Source organism: Dermacentor variabilis, chromosome 1, assembly GCF_050947875.1.
Source record: "Dermacentor variabilis isolate Ectoservices chromosome 1, ASM5094787v1, whole genome shotgun sequence".
Taxonomy (NCBI): domain Eukaryota; kingdom Metazoa; phylum Arthropoda; class Arachnida; order Ixodida; family Ixodidae; genus Dermacentor; species Dermacentor variabilis.
Genome location: NC_134568.1, coordinates 203,440,937 through 203,459,787, shown reverse-complemented (window position 1 = coordinate 203,459,787; position 18,851 = coordinate 203,440,937). Strand labels below are relative to the sequence as shown.

Here is an 18,851-nt window from a genome sequence, read left to right as displayed (position 1 = left end):
TAGGAGCAGGTCGTCAAGTGCTCTAACTTTCAAGTAGACAGGTGAAAAAAAGTAAGTCCTCAGTTGTGTTCCCTGTTCCCTTGCAGTCAGCCTAGATGGCAGTCCTTAATCATAAGAAACCGTTGCCTTCTTTGACCGTGTCTTCAAGCAGCATGCCAATACAGGTTGGCCAGTGCACTGGCCTCCCCACAAATACCTATGTGAGACATCGGAAACCTTTGACTGTTAAAGAAAACATTTTGCTGGACGCACGCACGCACGTACATCAACGACCACCGACACTGTTACATAAGAGGACACGTCTTCTCTGGAGCCAATATCCGATAACAAATCAACTTAAGACCGGCTCGAGCGAAGCCGCAAGCCAAATGCGAGAGCACGGACGCGCAATTTTCACCCGTCGCGCCAGTACGTTGGCTAAAGCACGCTTCTCCGTAATTTCAATTCCAACTGTGCTACCAGTCTCCTGCTGACTCATAATTGCGACACACTCACTAGCGCCCGCTTAAAGACATCTCTTGGATCCACCACTGTGCCCGCTTGAGCAATGCTTGCGCCGGCTGCGTAAAAGCGCTGCACTCATTCGTTCTTCTTTCGTCTCACAGCGCTGTATGGTTGCGCGCGCCGTTCATCGTCTGCACAAATTCTTCAGCTCACGTGGTTTGCAGAGGAACAATATTGGCAAATCAGACTCTTGTTATGCCGATTATATTCCTTTGTGTTACTTCAACCTAAATGAAATGTTTTTTCTCCTTTCTTGTCTTTCTTTCTTTTTCCATAACGCGAGGCGTAAACCCTTGTTTTGCTCGTTTTACAATTACCACAAACACGGGCGCAAATTCAGTACAAGCGTATAAATATATCGCTCTAAAAATTTCTCGAATTTCTCATTGAGATTTGCTTACAAAAGGCATTACTAAGAGTTGTATTACTAACTGTGAATAATAAAACGGGCAATTTACTTCACACGCAGATCAAAGGAGGGGAAATTACTGTCTGAATAGACGGATGCATGGGTTGCCAAGAATAAACATAGCCTTCTCTTGTGGCGAGGTTTACTTCAGACGTACATGGTGTGCTATAGTAGAGCGCTTACTTTTATTTATTTTTTTTGCCATTTTAGGAATTTTTTCTCTTTGATATCGAATGTGATATCAAATATTTTTTTTAGGAACGAAAGGTCATGATACTTATAAGTGCAAACTGAGTGAATTTCATTTAAGAATATTTTAACTAAACTGATGTAATGCATCTGTTTGGCAGGCAAGGAAGAAAACATCTTTGGTCAACTATAACTGCAACATATTATGGGACGCAAACGCTGCTCCCCTTGCTACCTCCATAACCGGTGCCTTTCTGTTTCCGGCTTATTTTTCTCTCTTTTTTTTTGGGGGGGGGGGGAGAGGTGGAATAACAACGCACATTTGGGGCGGCCTTGTAGCGTTTTTATGTTCGCCCGATAGGTGTAACAACCCTTTCTTTCTTTTTTTCGTTCAGCTCACAGAAGAATTTTTGAAATCTTCAAATATGAAATTATTGAATTAAATAACACTGTAACAAATACTATTTTTATACGGAATTCGGGATCCTCGAAAGCCCCTGATTAAAAAGACGTTTTATTCGTGAGTGTGCGATATTCAGCGCTTTCGACGCTACGTAATGTTTCGAAACAATCTGAGAGTAGTGAAACCAGTATCGAGTTACACCTGTGAGCCATTCGCTGGATCAAGTTGCTCGCGAAATAAAAGCTTTTCACCCACCTCCCCAAAAAAATAAAAGAAAGGAAGGATCGAGAGTAAAAAGTCTTCTGGAAATTTAGTTGTATGCAGTAGATTTTACATCGATCATACAACGGGCCAGTTTGTTTGTTTTCCCCTCTGTACAACGTTTTCTTCTTCAAAGAAATCTAGGTCATTTGCCTTCTTCCTTTGTAGCATTCTGCTAGGTTTTAGGTGAATGACAAACTCCTCTTTCAAGTTTCTCCAGAATTCGTTTGATTTGTACGTAGCAGCAAGTAAAACAAATCAGTTTATCTTTCTGTCACCGTGCAGCCGTCTCGTGGCATTTGACATTTAGTCGAGCGCCGTCTGAGCTTGGTGCTGCGACTTCATCTACGGGTCTAGGAGTGCAATAGCATGCTCACGCTTGGTGTCCTTGATGGAGGAAAAAAAGAGAGAAGGCAGGGATGTTAACCAGAAATGCGTCTGGTTGGCCTCTCTATACTGGAGTACAGGAAAGGGGGAATAGAAAGAAGAGATAGAGCTTAGAGGAAGGAGGGGGGTTAAAGCGGCTAGTTCACGCACGCGCGCGGAGGACCTCATTAAGTCCTAGGCATACACGCAGGCCAGCCGCCCTCAAGAAAGACAAAAGTGACTTCGCGTCAAATATTGAAACCACAAAGCATTGTAAACGGCTTACAACTCTAGAACAACGTGGGCAAACTAATTTGAACATAAAAGAAATACGCATGCTGATGCCTGCAAGGCAACTATACTATTGTATTGGAAATCTACCACGCTGCACTATGTACTATTGTACTACACTATACCATCATGCCGGAATACCAGGCACTACGCAGCCAATTCTACAGCATAAACTAGAACTTACGTGACCCACAAAGAAACAAAAAAAAAAATGAAGACGGATATCATATACGTACTTAGACAAAATAGGGATCTAAAAATTTAATTCTCGGGTCTTACTTGCCATAAGCACGATATGATTACGAGGCACGCCGTAGTGATGGCCTCCGGATAAATTTTGACCGCTTGTGTGTGTGTGTCTGTTTTTTTGCTTTTTTTTTTTACCGTGCACCTAATGCACGGTATAAAGACCGACAGCACCGTACACGAGCGTTTTTTTCCTTTCGCCCCCACCGAAATGCGGCCGCCGCCGCGGCCGGGATTTGATTCCGCGCCTGGGCAACGCAACGTCATAGCCACTACGTCGCCATTGCGGGTAGACTAGGGAACTAACGGTTGCTTAACTTTAAACTAAGTCATACGAGATTGAGGTCATGCTCAACCGCTGCGAAGCAGGTTTAAGACGTCTCACGCTTCAACTTTTTCAGTGAGGCAAATTGTATAGCGCACGCTTAAGCACTTTTTCACGTAAGCATCCTTTTGGAGTCAACTATACAACTGGTTTTCTTTATAAGTTCTTTGGAAATTACCTGGCTCGTCCAAACATGTGAAAGCACCTAGTGAGCGCGATATGATTGGTTTAGGTCATTTTACTTTTTACCTACTTATCAGCATTTATTGGAAGTGCACAGGAGCTCGCAAGAGCAGTAATTTCTTAATGAGTACCACAACCTCACAAGCCGGGATCTGACCACACTTAAAGCACGCACTGAATTTGGTAGTGGTGCTGAAATGGTAGAAATATATACTGCATGCTAAAAGTACATTGCATTTTCTTTGATAAGCAGTCCAAATCAAGAACAAGTATAACGCATCACTTTGTATGTGCCTGGTTGTTACAAAACAAGTAGCACCTTCAAAATAATAACAAATCAAAATTCTGCCGTTTCTGCTGCGTGTGTGTGTTCTAACCTGTTTTTGTCATCTTTCATTCTTTGAGTACAATCTTGGTATGTCGCTACGAGTCAAGTGTGCGTTAACGCGCTTGACTGGTAGCTACATGTCCCCTGTTCCACATAACTCTTGCACTGCATTCTACCATCTTTCACAGTGACCTTTCAGTATAATGCCTCAGTGCAGGCGCCAGTGCTCTTACAAAAGAAAAATTGAACGTGATGTTTAGGATAACGAAGAGCTGAACTAAAACTTGAAACACGGACCTTCAGGCTCAGGTTCCTTTGTGAGATGCTTCGAAAATGTTACGTACAGATAATGGATAATATTCCTTTTAGAGAATGGCCTCACTGTTTGTGTTAAGGGCCATAATAAAATGAAGCCTTGAATCGGTTTTCGTTATGTTAAAGAACCATTTTTCAATAAAGTCTTCGGGTTCGGGTATTGAAAGCAAATAGAAATCCGTGCGTCGCTAATGGAGCCTGAATTTTCGATGTTGAAAGGCAAAATGAAAATAAAAATAGCACCGAGTGCACCGAGTGCTTGCAAATGACAATGATTTCATCCTCTAATCATTGTATGTCCCTTCTTTATGGCATAAGGTCGTATATATATATATATATATATATATATATATTCAGACCCAACTTCGTCATTCTTTAAAAAATCTATTTTCCGCAATACCGCTAAAATAATTGAACTTGGCGGCAGATTTACCGCAGGGTGACCTTGAGTCACTTTACTAAAAATTGCAGACTTCTTTATTTCTTGTTGTTGGCCTTTGTTATCCTGTTATTACTGCTAGCGTTCTGCACGGTACAGGGAACACCTGCTATATTACCTCTGAGCCTGCGCATCACGTAACAGGACGTCATCTTGGTAGGTGGACGCTCTTGTTTGAAACTTTGGTCGAAAAATAAAGCTAGACCGGACCGAGGGTCTGCCGTCCAGCTATGCATGTACAGGCTCTTCTGGGCCTCAAGCATATGATCACAAATTCACCGTCAAGTAGGTGTATCACAAGGCCGGCACCCATTGCACGTGTGTGTGTGGAGGGGGGGGAGGGGGTATGTCTCTCTCTCTCTCTCTGTCGCTACAAAATCCACTGATAACAAACACATGAGATAAGAAGTCATAGGCACACGGACCTCTCTACCTTCGTGTTTAGGAATAATTTATCACCGAAACACCCAGTACATGCGTACTATCTTTGTTGTAGAGACAACCTAGCATCTACATTCCAAAGTGATAGCGCAAATTTGAGATACGTGAGTAAGAGCTTCCGATATGTACACTTTGCTAAAGCATACAGTGCCCTACAGATGAATCGCTGCAGTCGAGATTCCACTGATTTTTCCGTGCTTCCGCTCCCTCAGCCCAACATTCGACTTGTAAGTAGAACTCCCTCCTGGAGATGAAAACAATGACATCAACATCAAGGTAACCAAAATCAAAGCAGTCGACGCTGGCTAGCAGCCTCCGAGTCAATACGCGGGAACAGCGAAAAACGCCGGCATGGTATATACCGCGCCAACATTCGCACGGCAGGCGACTCTCATTTCGCGAGTGTGTCTGACAGCCGTTAAGTTTATAAGAGCGATCGTCTTACACAGGAGGCGAATTGATGCAGCGTCAATCGACGTGCACGCCATCCTCTTCGGCTGCCATTGTCGGCGCCGCCGCGCTGGTCGCTCGTCAAGCGCCGAATATATTGTGGGGAACGCCGAGGCGTGGCTCCCTCCGTGCATGATGAATGGACCGCACTCGGCGCGACCCTCACCGCCGATTTATTACCGGCTCCGTCGCGGATTTCGAGACCTATAGCTCGGCTCGGGAGTTATGAACTCAGCAGTGAGAAAACGTGGACCTAAACTCTACGCACGCACTGCCAAGGCGTCGACGCGAACGTAGCAAATTGTATCGGGTCAAGCAGGGAAACCTACAGACACGGTGCGCGAGGCAAACAAGGCGTGACTCAAGTATATATCAACGTTGGCTAACGGACAGGTCGTAAACGAGGCTGGCTGACGGTGTCGACAGAGAAGGAACAGACGTGGGCGGCCGGCTAAATGTAGTTGGAGAGGCCGCAGTAGCTGGAGCGGGAGGAAAAGAAAGGTGATGGGGTGGCTGGCCAGAACAAAGCGTTGACACACGAGTGGAAAAGCGAACAGTCGTCTTGTGAAACGGCGAAAAGTAGGATAACGAATTTGTGGACACGCCACGTGGGCTCAGCTCGCGTCCGCTCGAACGAGTTTCGGACCACCGCTCTTTTGTGTTCGCGCCGGTTACGTTATTCGTCAGTGTTTATTATTTCTAGCCTTGGCTAAGCCACTCCGGCGCGCGCAGTTGTCACTTCTCTCCTGTGGAAGGCGTAGGTGAGAGCTATAATAAGTTAACACGTTGTATAAGTTAAGTCGCTATATAAGTTAGCACACAGGCTGAAAACACAATAACTCGCCTCGTGTCGCGTTCGTGTGCGGTGGCCAAAGAACCGAAGCTCTTTAACGACTCTGTCGACGCCTTCGAGAATTTATTCGCTGCTCGTTGTTAGACAGACTCAGTTTCACATACCGTGTCGCCACTGCCGCTACATCCTCGCGAGAACTTCCACGAGCAAGCTCAACCACGGATTACGAACAGGCCACGCATATTGAGAAACAAAAATGCCTCGTCAACACTCGATTAGACATCCTGGATGATACTTGGGCCACGACGAATGCGCACGAGGCAACGACACCAGATATGTATTATGAGTATGTTTAGCGCTTACTGGCACCAGCGTTCTGATCGCAATCTAGATTCGTCTTTTTTTCGTTTTTTTTTTTTTTTTGTCTTATCCCCCCCTCACGCTGACCTTTCATACGTTTCGCCACAGTTATATTGCTCAAGAAAAAAAAAAAGTGGCGCGTATATTAAATAAAAAAACTAGAAATGACTGAGAGGCCACAGACCTGGCACGCTACTCTATATGAATAGCGAAATTTGAGGTGACAAAAACATACCGAGCACACACAGATAAGCCAAATGCAAACCCGCGCACATAGCGCTACATAATTGCAGTCTCCTGAAGTAGGTTTTGACATAGCAAAACCAGAAGCGCCTTCACGGTGCGTGTCGACCAATGAAGCTCTTATTCAAGAAATGCAGTTAGTCTTTCGTGGGCAGCAAAGCCCACGAGAACTGTTCCTATGCTCGCACGTACAGAACAACTTCAGTTTTGCGCGTTTATTGACATGGTTATACTGTATAAGACGACGTTTGCGCCAGGTACTGGTGCAGGTTATCCATCAATGCCTGGAAAAGTATACATGTAATACAGACGACCACAAACAAATAAGTAGGAGTAGTACACCAAGGCACGGGCGTGTATAGTACATTGCAAAGGTGAAAAACAAAACACACGAAAAAAACATATTCAAAGATGAGAAAAAAAATTACAGGGTCTCTTAAGATCTCTCTGAAGAGGTGAACGACGAAAGCCTACTCTTCCTCCTCTTATCATTCGCCTCTTTCTCTTTGCCTCTTCTCTTTCTCTTCTTTTAGTCATTACTGCTCACTACTAAGCATTTTTATTCATATGTAATCAATTGTGGTCATTACTAGCCGTCGTTAGAGATGTTGGTCATATCCTAGTCATCAGTAGTCATTACAAGTCATTTCAGTCATTATTAGTCATTACTGATCATTACTAATCATTTTAGTCATTTCTAATCAATTGTAGTCGATACAATTCGTCGTTAGACATATTGGTCATTTCGTAGTCATTACTAGTCATTACAAGTCATTTCAGTCATTATTAGTCATTACTGCTAACTAGTAAGCATTTAGTCATTTGTAATCAATCGTGGTCATTACAAGCCGTCGTTACACATAATGGTCATTTCGCAGCCATTAGTGTTCATTACAAGTCATTAGTAGTCCTTTTAGTCATTACTACTCATTACTAGACATTTCTAGTCATTTCTAATCAATTGTGGACATTACAAGCCGTCGTTAGACATATTGGTCATTTCGGAGTCATTAGTAGTCATTACAAGTCATTATAGTAGTCATTATTAGCCATTACTAGTCATTATTAACCTCTACCAATATCTATTATAACATTATCATTCACTAATTGTCACTATCAATCATTTTTCATTATTTAATCTGTCTTTAATCTGTCTTCGTATGGCGTGATGACGCTTCGGCGGACACTCCGGCGGTCAGGTCTGCTGACACAAACTTCACCAGGAGCCTATAAAGGCTTTCGCCTTCAAAAAGACATGCAATGTCACTGCTTTCAAAAAGAGAAAGGAAACGCAACATGCAATATCTTTCTGTTGGACGAAGCGTAATTTGGTATAACTGCGGGCAAATTAAGAAAAAAAGTGACGCGGCCGCTTATCGGATTTGACTCAACCAAAGAAAACGTGCTGAGTGTTACTCGCATGGCCATAAATAAAAACTAAAGAAATACGCGACCTGATTAGGAAACGGAGTGCTTTGGTTTGGTTCCTGTCTCCCAAGTACTGGAGTTTAGCGCTTTCCGCGAAATTATTTATTTGCGCTTGGCCAAACTCTGCGGCGATATATAAACAGTAGCGAAGCGCGAGGTGCTTGAGAAGGTGATGGCCCCACAAATACGAAGCATTTCAGTGTGAGCTTTATTTCGACCTATGGTCGGCAATAAGCTGCAGTGAGAAATTATGTTACGTTCAACAAAGCCGCAGCCGGGTCGTCAAAATAAGCGGAGCCGAAGACGTGGGCCCCAAGCCATGAGGTGCGCGGTCTCACGCATTCAACCGTACTCGAGATCGATCGCGAGCACTTTCCAAGAAGAGGGCGCGTGAGGATCGATGTCCGGAATGAGTGAGAAAGACCAAGCGGCCGTTAAATCATACCAATCGAGGTGACGGTCCGAGGGTATACATCCGAGCTCGGATTGGATGGCCCGAAGATTGCACGCGCAGACATCGTGTACAGACACTGGCATCTCTCGCTGCTACTTTATTCTTTCTATATGAGCGCAGAAGGGGCCAGGCCATGTCTCCGCTAAAACGGATGCACTCGGAAACCAGAAGTGAACGGAAAATGCGTGGCCTGATCAAAAAGTCATTTGTTCGCGGCTGGCTCGCGCCACTCGAAACGCGAATCTCGAAATGCCTCCGTGCAAAATATAGAGACACCTGCCGCAGCTCTATGCTACGCACGGTGAGAATGCGCAGCAGGTGGTAGAGAAATTTATTAAAGTGATAGCTTTCCTTGGCTCCTTCGCCAACTTTAACGTTGTATGTCAGTTTCTGGCCGTTCATGTGACATTAAGGAGGCCCTGCAACACTTTCTATCCATGTCGTTCAAAGCATTTCACTTGAAATAACACAATTTTCGGTAATATTTTGCAGCAGAAAGTATTGCAATCCCTTCAGTAGAAGCGGAGTTGGCGGCATTCAAATAAGGTCTTTCATCCCCTCCGTGGTGCTCCCGCTCCTCTTTCGACGGCTTGCATGCCGAGGCGACGGCAGCCGCGACGTTCCACCCACTGAACGGCGCATAGCGTAAATTTGGTTTTATAAATTTACGTAGGTGCCGCTGCTTCAAGTTTTGGGCCTACGACACGCTAAACTCAGAGGCTGCCACCTAACAAGCCTTTGCCGCAGGTGCTCATCTTGCGGTAACCGGTTCAGTGCATTTTTACCACAATCGCCGGCTTTGCAGCCAAAAAACGCACACCGACATCGCTGTTTCAAGTTTATTTTCAGCAAAAGGGTAGCGAAGCGCATCTGCCGCAAATTGCACAGCTGTGAAAACCACAAACGCCACGTTCGCGCTGCGCGTCTACTTGCGTTCAATTGAGTCTGTGTGTGCACAAATTTTACACACAAAGCGAACGACGCACTTTAACGCGCAGACGCGCACTGCGGTAGCGGTCAGGAGCAACGATCTTGCGCTACGGAGGCTGTGGCACAACTCGAGGAGACGAGGGCCGCCGAATACCGGATGTACAAAACTGTATTTTTTGTGTAGACACTATTAACGCAGTGGCATTTCGTAATTTTTAATACTTGAAGTATCGTGGAACGTTGTTACCCTTGCATGCACTTTTGTCGCCGTTGATAAAGTTCATATTTCTCGTGACATGCTGTAAGAGTCCACCAATGGACTGTCCATTTCAGTCGCCGCTGATTGGCTAGGGCAGCTCCTCTCCTCCTCTCTCGTACAGCTGCGTCCAATCAGCAGCAGCCGAAATCGACAGTCCACTAGGTGGCTTCTTACAGAATACCCCCCCTGCTAAGCTATTTAGCAGCGATTCGTTTCCGTTTGAACTGTTGCCACACCCCTGAGATAGAGAAACAACTTAATTGAAGTAAACATTGTGCGTGGTTACTGCGGGTGGAGCCCCTCGTCCACGGCCCCACTGGCTATTGCGGATCGCCGGGCCTGGTCGAATGTCACGAAGATAGAGGGTCGTTCTGATCTTGCAGCGTCCTGATGGCCCTGCTCGTCAATCTCCATTTCGACCAAGAATAAAAACTGGGTTGCGCATAACGAGCACTCACAAAATTCTGCCTTGTCATACAGCAGTCCTTCTTTTATTAGAGGTCAACCGAGTCCTTTCAAGGGGAGAGAGTGACAGAGCACCACCGCTACGCACTCTCCTTTTCCTACTTTTTTGCTGACTCACTGCATGAACTTTTTCAACAGACCTCGTATACCTATAGCTCATTTCAGTAAGATTTATATTATCCCATAGTAAACATAAATGCTATCTTTCGGAAATTCAAATGTACGATGTTAGAACAATATGGCGGAGCTACGATTTCGCACATGTTGAATATGTTGGCGATACGGTGCCCTGTCATTATTAATGTAGTAATGTGGCTTGAATAACCAAACGTAATATTAAGTAACACTGTGCATCATTCACGCTAGCATGCCATCGTGGTTGCAATGCACACGATGATGATGATGATGATGATGATGATGATTATGATGATGATGATGATGATGATGATGATGATGATGATGATGATGATGATGATGATCCTCTGTCATGGCTTCGACCTACTAAGGAGGATAGGCCAAGAATCGGGCGGCAGTAGGTAGCTAAAGAAAATGCTAAGCTTTTACAATAACTAAACTTTTACCATTTTGACCGATAATTCTTTCTTCTCTTTCAGAGACCCATGAGCCACCACCCGAAGGTAAAGAACGTTCTTTTTTCTCCACTCTTACGCAAAGTTGTTGTTGTCCTGTTGAAAGCTAATATCGAAATCGGATTCGTAATCGCTACTTTAGTCATCTTTAGGTATGTCATATGCGTAGCTTCGCACTTCTCTTGCCTGCTTATCTCGCAAATGCATCCCTGTTCTCTTCAAAGGTGTGACTTAAGAGTATTTAGGGATATCACAGACTGAAGTACACGTAGTACGCGCTCTTAGGTGTCTGCATCCGCCACACATATTTACAAAACGTTTGCACCCTTTGGGGCTTATCTTGTCCCACAACAACAGACAGTTTCAGTACTGCGCCATGACGATACGTACGCAGCACGCAAGCGCTTTGCGGAACGTAGCAGCGCGTATCACGTCAGGGCGAACGTCGTTAGACGCCGGGCGCGTCAGAGCACGTTGGCCGCCTCCGCCAGTGCGTCGAACCATCCACCGAACTATAGACGCTGTGTTTCTCGCCAACGTGACGTAACGCGTGCGCGCGTTCACGCCACGTCGGACTATATTTAGGCCTTTAAAAGACGCTACATTTAATTCGGATGCAATGCACGAATAATATCGAGAAAAATAAAAACTTAGTACTCACTTTCTGTGGCTGGCAAAGCCATTTGCGACGAACTTCGTCAACAGAAGATCGAGCCTTTCGCGCAAACTGCCCACACTGAACACTTTCTCAGAAACAAAGTTCATACTTTTCGCTATGGATTCCCACCGTGCAGGATCCTGGAATGGGTTCGGGGCGTTCACTTCACGCAGCAAAGCCAAATTGCGGGCCATTGAAAAGTACAGCCTTCCGCTGGTCGCCTTTGACGCCACCATTTTGCGAAACTCTTTTGTCTCGCGCTCTCCAGAACAAACGAGAACCACGAGAGCAACACGCGAGGCTCCCCGCGTACGCGCGCAAGAACTGGATGCGTGCGTATACGCGGCGGCCGCGTACGCATCACGTACCGTTCGTGTTGCGTTCTGCACGCGCGCACTTGCAGTACCAAAACTGTCTAATAATCGTCATTTGCCTTGCTTGCGTTTCCTTTCTTGAAAATCTGCGTTCGCTACTTTCTGTCGACAATGCTAAGTCACGATGATAACGCGCATGCCGTTCGTGACCTTGAAGTACCGGTCTCGCAACGTTGAAGAAAGGAAATGCCGGCAAGATAGATGACGATTATCGTTGTGGGGCAAGTCCCAAAGGGCGCAACCTTTTTTTAGAGTGCTCTCCACGAAAGGTATGCACCCTCTAGGGGCTTATCTTGTTGCGTCATCGATCTTGCGTGCCTTCGCTGCACGCCTGCAGTACACTCTTAAAAAACGTTTGCACCCTTTGGGGCTTATCTTGTCCGACAACGTTAATCGTCATCTATCTTGTCCGCATTTCCTTTCTTTAACGCTGTTCGCCCGGTACTTCCAGGTCACGAATGGCATGCGCGTTATCGGCGTGACATAGCATTCTCAATAGGAAAGTAGCGAGCGCAGAGTTTTTGAGAAAGGAAACGCAAGCCAGACATATGACGATTATTTGCAGACAAGAAACGGCCCCAATATAGTGTATGAACCGCCAAGCCGTCTTCACACTGTGTTTCCAATCGCTATTTGCCGTCTGTGTACTATACTGGTTTAGGTAAAAGTACTTTTGAAATTTCTTATATTTACAGCCTGAAAAGTCTGTACAGGAGTACTTTTATCTAGATCAATTACTCACAGGGGATCCTGACCATGAGAACGAAATTTACAGAAGAATAAAAATGAGCTGAGGGGGGGGGGGGGGGGGAACGCATACGGCAGGCATTACCGAAACATGGGCCGAAACTTGGAGGTTAACAAAGAAGCTCGAGAACAAGTTAAGGACCTCGCAAAGAGCGATGGAACGAAAAATCTCAGGTGTAACGTTAAGAGACAGGAAAAGATCGGTGTGGATGAGAGATCAAACAGGGATATCCGATATTATATTTGACATTAAGAGAAAAAAATGGAGCTGGGTAGGCCATGTAATGCGTAGGGTAGATAACCAGTGGACCATTAGAGTTACAGAATGTGTGCCAATGGAAGGGAAGCGCAGTCGAGGACAGCAGAAAACTAGGTGGGCTGATGAAATTATAAAATTTTCAGGCGAAAGTTGGAATCAGCTAGCGCAAGACAGGGGTAACTGAATATCGCAGGCAGAGGCCTTCCTCCTGCAGTAGACATAAAGAATATGATGATGACATAAAGAATATGATGATGATGATGATGATGATGATGATGATGATGATGATGATGATGATGATGATGATGATGATGATGATGATGATGATGATGATGATGATGATGATGATGATGATGATGTGGGCGCAGGAGGTCATGAAACACTCATCACAGTACTTTACCTTTCTAGTTTAACATACAGCCGAGCCCATTTGCCATTGAATATCTGAGTCCTACTCATTCTGTCTATCCAACAATTGACATATATTTTTGAAAATTCCAAGTATAAGATCCTTAAACGGCTATATGGAACCTGGTACGCCAGCGCGTTCGACACCAAGAACGACGCTCAGCGCCGCGGTGCCCTCAGCAGCTCCACCGCGATCACTGCACACGAGCGGATACATGCCTCAGATGAGCTCATCAGTCTGTCTATGCCGGAAATTACAGCCCGCTTACTGCTGCTGAAGGTAAGCGAAATGCGGCTCAAACTCGATAAGTATTCCTGACCGCTATATAGGAGCAAAAGTATTTTACACACCTGAGCCGTTTTGTTTCCCTGTCGATGATCTCTTTTGTTGAGCGTTGGCCAGCATCAGCCACAGGGGCACCTTGGCACGCGTCGCAAATGGCGCACAGAAATTTTCTGGAGTCTGATGGCGCATCGACGTGGCTTATCGGGCTGCGGGGAGCAGTGCAGGGAGATATGGGGTGGGTGTCCTTCGAAGTGCAGAAGGCTCGGAGCAAAGTTTGCTTAGAAAGGCGACTGAGAAATATGAACAAGAGCAGATGTACGGCTAGGTTATTTTGATGCCTGTATAGAAAAGAAATCTGTGCTAACAACGGAAAATCATAACCAAGAAACTAACCTGCCAGTATTACGGTAACGTGGCACATATGAATCCACCTACGATACTATATCGAACAGCAAATAAAGAAATCAGAAATATTTTGTAACTCAAAGAGCGTTGCCCTACTGTCCAAAACAAGATCAGTACGTCTGAGAACGCGGTGTCCTAGGCGAACATTTTCAGATGAAGACGATTAGTGCGTAACGTGTGGAAATAGCGTCGAAACCGTTTAGCATGTTGTCTTGTGAAACCGTTTAGCATGTGAATGTAGTTAATCTGCCCGAGACCTTTGCTTTTAACGACAGTGGTGGATAAATAAATTAATCTGCGGGGGAGACTATAGTAAGAGACCATAGTAAGAGACAGCTGGAACATCGAATGCGCTAAGGAGAGGCAAATTAATATGCAATAGCTGCGAACTGTCTAAAGGTTGGGCTTCTTTTTTTTGTGTGTGTGTACAGATTTCTTATGAAAAGACCATCGAAGTGAATGTGGGGCTTTTGCAGAAGAGTTCCCAGACGAGGCAGGCACACACTAGTGACGTTACATGAGCGTCAAATGACTAATTACCCAGAATTTCTTAATTAACTTAATTAACTTTCTTTCTTAGAAATTGGTGGTAGTTCTTTGATGACAAATTTGCAGGCAGTCACATTTCAATGCCCCTTCATATAAATATATATATATATATATATATATATATATATATATATATATATATATATATATATATATATATATATATATATTTGTGTGTGTGTGTGTGTGTGTGTGTGTGTGTGTGTGTGTGTGTGTGTGTGTGTGTGTGTGTGTGTGTGTGTACAGACACACATCTTGAAACCAGCACTTCATTCGAGTTAACGAACAAGCTAGTTAACCCCTCGTGTGTGGTTCCTCGTGCGAAACAATCAGTCCAGCAGGTACTGCTCTCGGAACCAATAGTTACGAGTATTTACGGGGTTAGATCGTGACTCGGTACGATGTTCATTCTTATTAGCAAATATAGCTCCAGTTGAGGCTTCGACGTACGAAAACGATCCGCTGAGAAACTTGCCGCACATAGGAGTTGCTGTTTAAAGAGACGCGGTGTCGCGCGCTATGTGTCGTATGGCCGCGAGCACGCAGACAGCCTCGCTGCCTTTTGCGCGCTTCGGGCCAGACGACGCGGTAGCTGCAGCGCAGAAGAAACCGAAAAGCCCGTGCGCGGGAAGGCGCACAGCGTAATTGGAGCAGAAAAACAAGAGAGAGAAGGTGGAAAGGGGGGAGGCATGAACGGATATCGAGGAGGCGCCGAGTAGTTATTTGCATCATCAGTAGGGAGGGGGCGGGGAGGGCTCGCTTGTGGCGAGTCCCAGAGCGGCGGCTCGGCGAAAATTGGCCATTTATTAATGGGCCCCGAGAGCTGCTCGGTTGACCTCGTCAATCGGATTCGAGCGCGCGCCGCCTGCAGCCGGAACCCCAGGTGGTCTCGGCGTGTTCACCCCAGCACTCTCGCCGGCAGCGCGCCATCACGCGCTGAATGGAAGCGCGCGAGCACGCCACATGGCGGGTAACACGGGCGCCGCGCCAACAAGAGCAACCGCGGCGGCTGTGGGTATAATCAATCGATCCCGCGCATACACGGCGGCCGCACGGCGTTCTCCCCCTGATTGAGATGAGTCTTCATAGACGGCCTGTTTGGTTGTGGCTGCGTTGTTTATGCGTCCCTGGGGCCTTCCTCGCGTGTGTGGATGGAGTGCCGCTAAGTTCGGCGCCTAAGGCCCCGATTGGCCGCAGGTGCCCCTGACATCAACAGGCTATGTGCGGACGACGCTCGCTTGGAGGATATTACGTGACTGCCCCCAGGTCTCAAACGGAGGCCACCGATCGGACGGCACCCCTTGCGCGGACCAGGGAACCTCCCCTCCCTCCCAGCACTCTACGTCACGTTTGCTTCCTCAAAGGTTCCATTCCCTTGGCGCCGGAAGCCCGTGAAGCTCACAACAAAGTGCGTTGCTGGTATATCTGTACAAAGAAGGGAGAAAGGCGAACGAGAGAAAATAAAAAAGAAGAGAGCAGGACATTCGCTGTGAATAAACACGACAGAAAAGTGCATCTCTTACTCTTCCACCAACAGGGCAGCGCAAGTGCCAGTCTATTTTATACATAGGCCATAGGTGTGGCCAATAGGCCACACCTATTTCTTAGCGAAACATAAATTTTACAACATATATGATTACATGGAAAACGTGATGTAATCAACGCTTCATCTTCAGCCCTACTCCAAATCTAGGGATGAACAGTGCACGTGGCCTTACACGTTATTAATGCCGAGAGGGAGGGTAAATGGTTCTGATAATTATGGACCGTTTTCCCAAGCACTATAGGATGAGAGTTGAGAAAGAAGGAGTCTAAACAATTTCTGGAGCCACGCGTTCATGCTTACACCCACTCTATTCACAATATGCTCGTTCTGACTTCTCTACAAAGCCTCGTACGTCAGTAGAGTTAAAAATACTTACATATGCGCCTATAATTTACATGCGTAGTTCTATTGTAAAGTGAAGTAAAAACCGACGCATTCCTTTTGCTTTGTGGTCTTGACTCGTCGTTTCCTTAAAAGCGACTCTGCTGAATTACTCGAGCAACAACTGTGAGCCTCGTCCGCGCCGTACACTCGCCCCGCCCCCTTTTCAGAGTGCCTGTTCAACGTCGAAGGCAGCCACGGTGTCATTGGCTCGGAAGACATCAAGCCATCCCAGCTGGAACACTCCCGCCAAAACAAGCTCCCCCTGGAGTGCACATGGAGCATTCGGGTGAAGCCATCCTGGAAGGTGCGCAGGCGTGTTGTACTGTTGTGCTACTTTCTTGAGCGTGCCACGAGTTCTAAGTGAAAAATTGAGAAATACTGCTAACGTAGCGGTAAAAGTGCGTCCTGATACTATAGTAGTAAGCAGTATGCAGCCGAGGACCTCTCATAGCAGCGAATCGCGAGTTTTCACGACACATCAGGAACCGGTAGCTGGAGCGATGTGCCCGCGGCTATGCTTGAAAATATGTCCGCGTAGTCCACCGGTTGCTTTGGAAGAACGTTAAGTATATCTTTCTGTGGTATAGTACCTGCCCAAGCCAGTCCTTCACCCAGAAATACAAGGTGGTTGGTCTTCAAGTCTGGTACCCTACGTGATGGCACAAGAGACCGATGAGGCACTGACCGAACAGTGAACTACATGCATAGCCAGAACTTTGGTATTGCGAATGGTGAATTTGAGTTTTTGTATATCAGGCATGCGTTCATGAAAGAACAACAGTTAGTCGCTGTTTTACGATATGCATATCTTACATTCGACTTTACATAAAACTGCGCTGTTCTTTTGCGGGCTCATTTATACATCTGCTGAACAACGTGTTCCCTGCTGCCAGGCTGCCTTAAAGTCTTCCTTTGTTCACAATTATGGGCTAGCTATTGTTTGAAACAGCGGGCGGGGGGAGGTGGGATGGAGGTGCGCAGAATGTCACCGTTCCTCTCTCTGTCTGACTCCTCATCCTTTTTACCTTTTTTTTTTCTTTGAACAGGCAAGCCTATAGTCTTCGTTCGCAAAACGTACAAGCGCTTTCTCAAAACTTTACTTAAGTTATGCTAGACAGTTTCTAGCGAAAAGAATATTAAAAAGGCAATCGTTGACGTGCATGTTTGCACATCGGCTAAGTTGCAAGTGCGAAGAGCTGGAAAGATTTAATGCAGAGCTATGAGCGTCGTCATATATTATTACGCAGAAATAAAAAGACTGACGAAGGTGAAAGATCTCTGCTTGCGCGTTTAACTAAAGAAAAGTACGGCAGTAACTATGCTCGAAGATTATCTAAGTAAATGCGAAGCGTTCTCCCCTGCAAGTGACGCAAAGCCCGAATGAACTCATGCCCTCCCGGGTAAACACAAGCTCGAGGATTGTCACATGCACCGACCGCGATACCCTGACGACGTATACGATTGGCACCAGAGGCTACACGCCACACCAAATTTATCTTCGCCAAATTGATTTTGAAAGCACACGTCTGCGTCCCGCAGGTGGCGGTCCTGCGATTGGCGCCGCGTGGTATCGGCGGTGTGTTCAGCGGCCGTTCGCTTGGCATACCGCTGTTCTTAGGCCACGCGTCGCTGCTCTTGTTGCTCGCGCTCCACGGACGCGCGTACTTCGTCGGCCCGCCGATTCGATACGCATCGCATACCTCTGTAGCTTCTGCAGAGCCTTTGCACTCTTACGCTCCTCTTGCGCTTGATACTGCCGAGTACCCATTGCTGTATCTGCAAGTAGAGGCCTACGCGCAACATAGCGCAGCTAGCGCAACCGAGCCACGCCTATTTGGGGCGCGCACAACCGTGCCGGCGAGTGCAGCAAGGAGAGGAGACGCCAAGCCAATGGCGGCATGCGAGCGGGTGCATGGGGGTTGCGCGCTCATTGGCGACCAACTCTGTGATCCTGGGCGGCCCCGAGTTTGACCCTAACTCCGACTAGTCAAATGAATGCTTCGCATTTTAAAAAAAATGAAACGAAAACTTATGTGCGCGCACTGTGTGATTCCCTGCTCGCGCATGGAACCAGTGTAGACAGAAAGAACCAAAGAAAATTTTGGGCCAGTATTACTATTGTTCAAATTTACGCTTCTCTGTCTGTTTTAGTTGTCACCATGCCGATGTTGTGCTAGTAAATTACGGTGCCTACGGCGAGTGTATGACGGCCAGAGCTGTAGAAAGTCAATATTGTCCCCGGCACGCAATACAGAACATCATGGAGAGCGTGCATGTTTTATAGCGTCCGCAGTGACACATAATCGGTGAGAATTCACGAGATACAGCTCATCATGAAGGTGTCACAACCCATCTCGAAGCCTCGGCCTCAGCTAGCTTCTATGTTACTCCTTGAGACCGTAACGTAACAGATAAACATATTTTCGAACCGATGTGGCAGACAATTCCTCTTCCCCCACTTCCCGTGGTTTCTTTTCTCCACATCACACTCCCGAAAAGGAGCGCTCTTGAGGCACTATGCACATTCCATTTGCAGCGCGTGTGTCACGTGGCCCTCTTGCTT

At 46.3% G+C, this 18,851-nt stretch overlaps 1 protein-coding gene across 1 annotated transcript in view; it reads left to right on the top strand.

Moving 5' to 3' along the window:
* Nucleotides 1–18,851, top strand: part of LOC142591131 (neuropilin and tolloid-like protein 1) — a 469,467-nt gene that overhangs the window by 417,136 nt on the left and 33,480 nt on the right. The window contains exons 4-5 of the mRNA XM_075703514.1: nucleotides 10,697–10,720; nucleotides 16,456–16,592. Coding sequence (XP_075559629.1) covers nucleotides 10,697–10,720; nucleotides 16,456–16,592 — 161 coding nt within the window. The remainder of the gene's footprint in view (nucleotides 1–10,696; nucleotides 10,721–16,455; nucleotides 16,593–18,851) is intronic.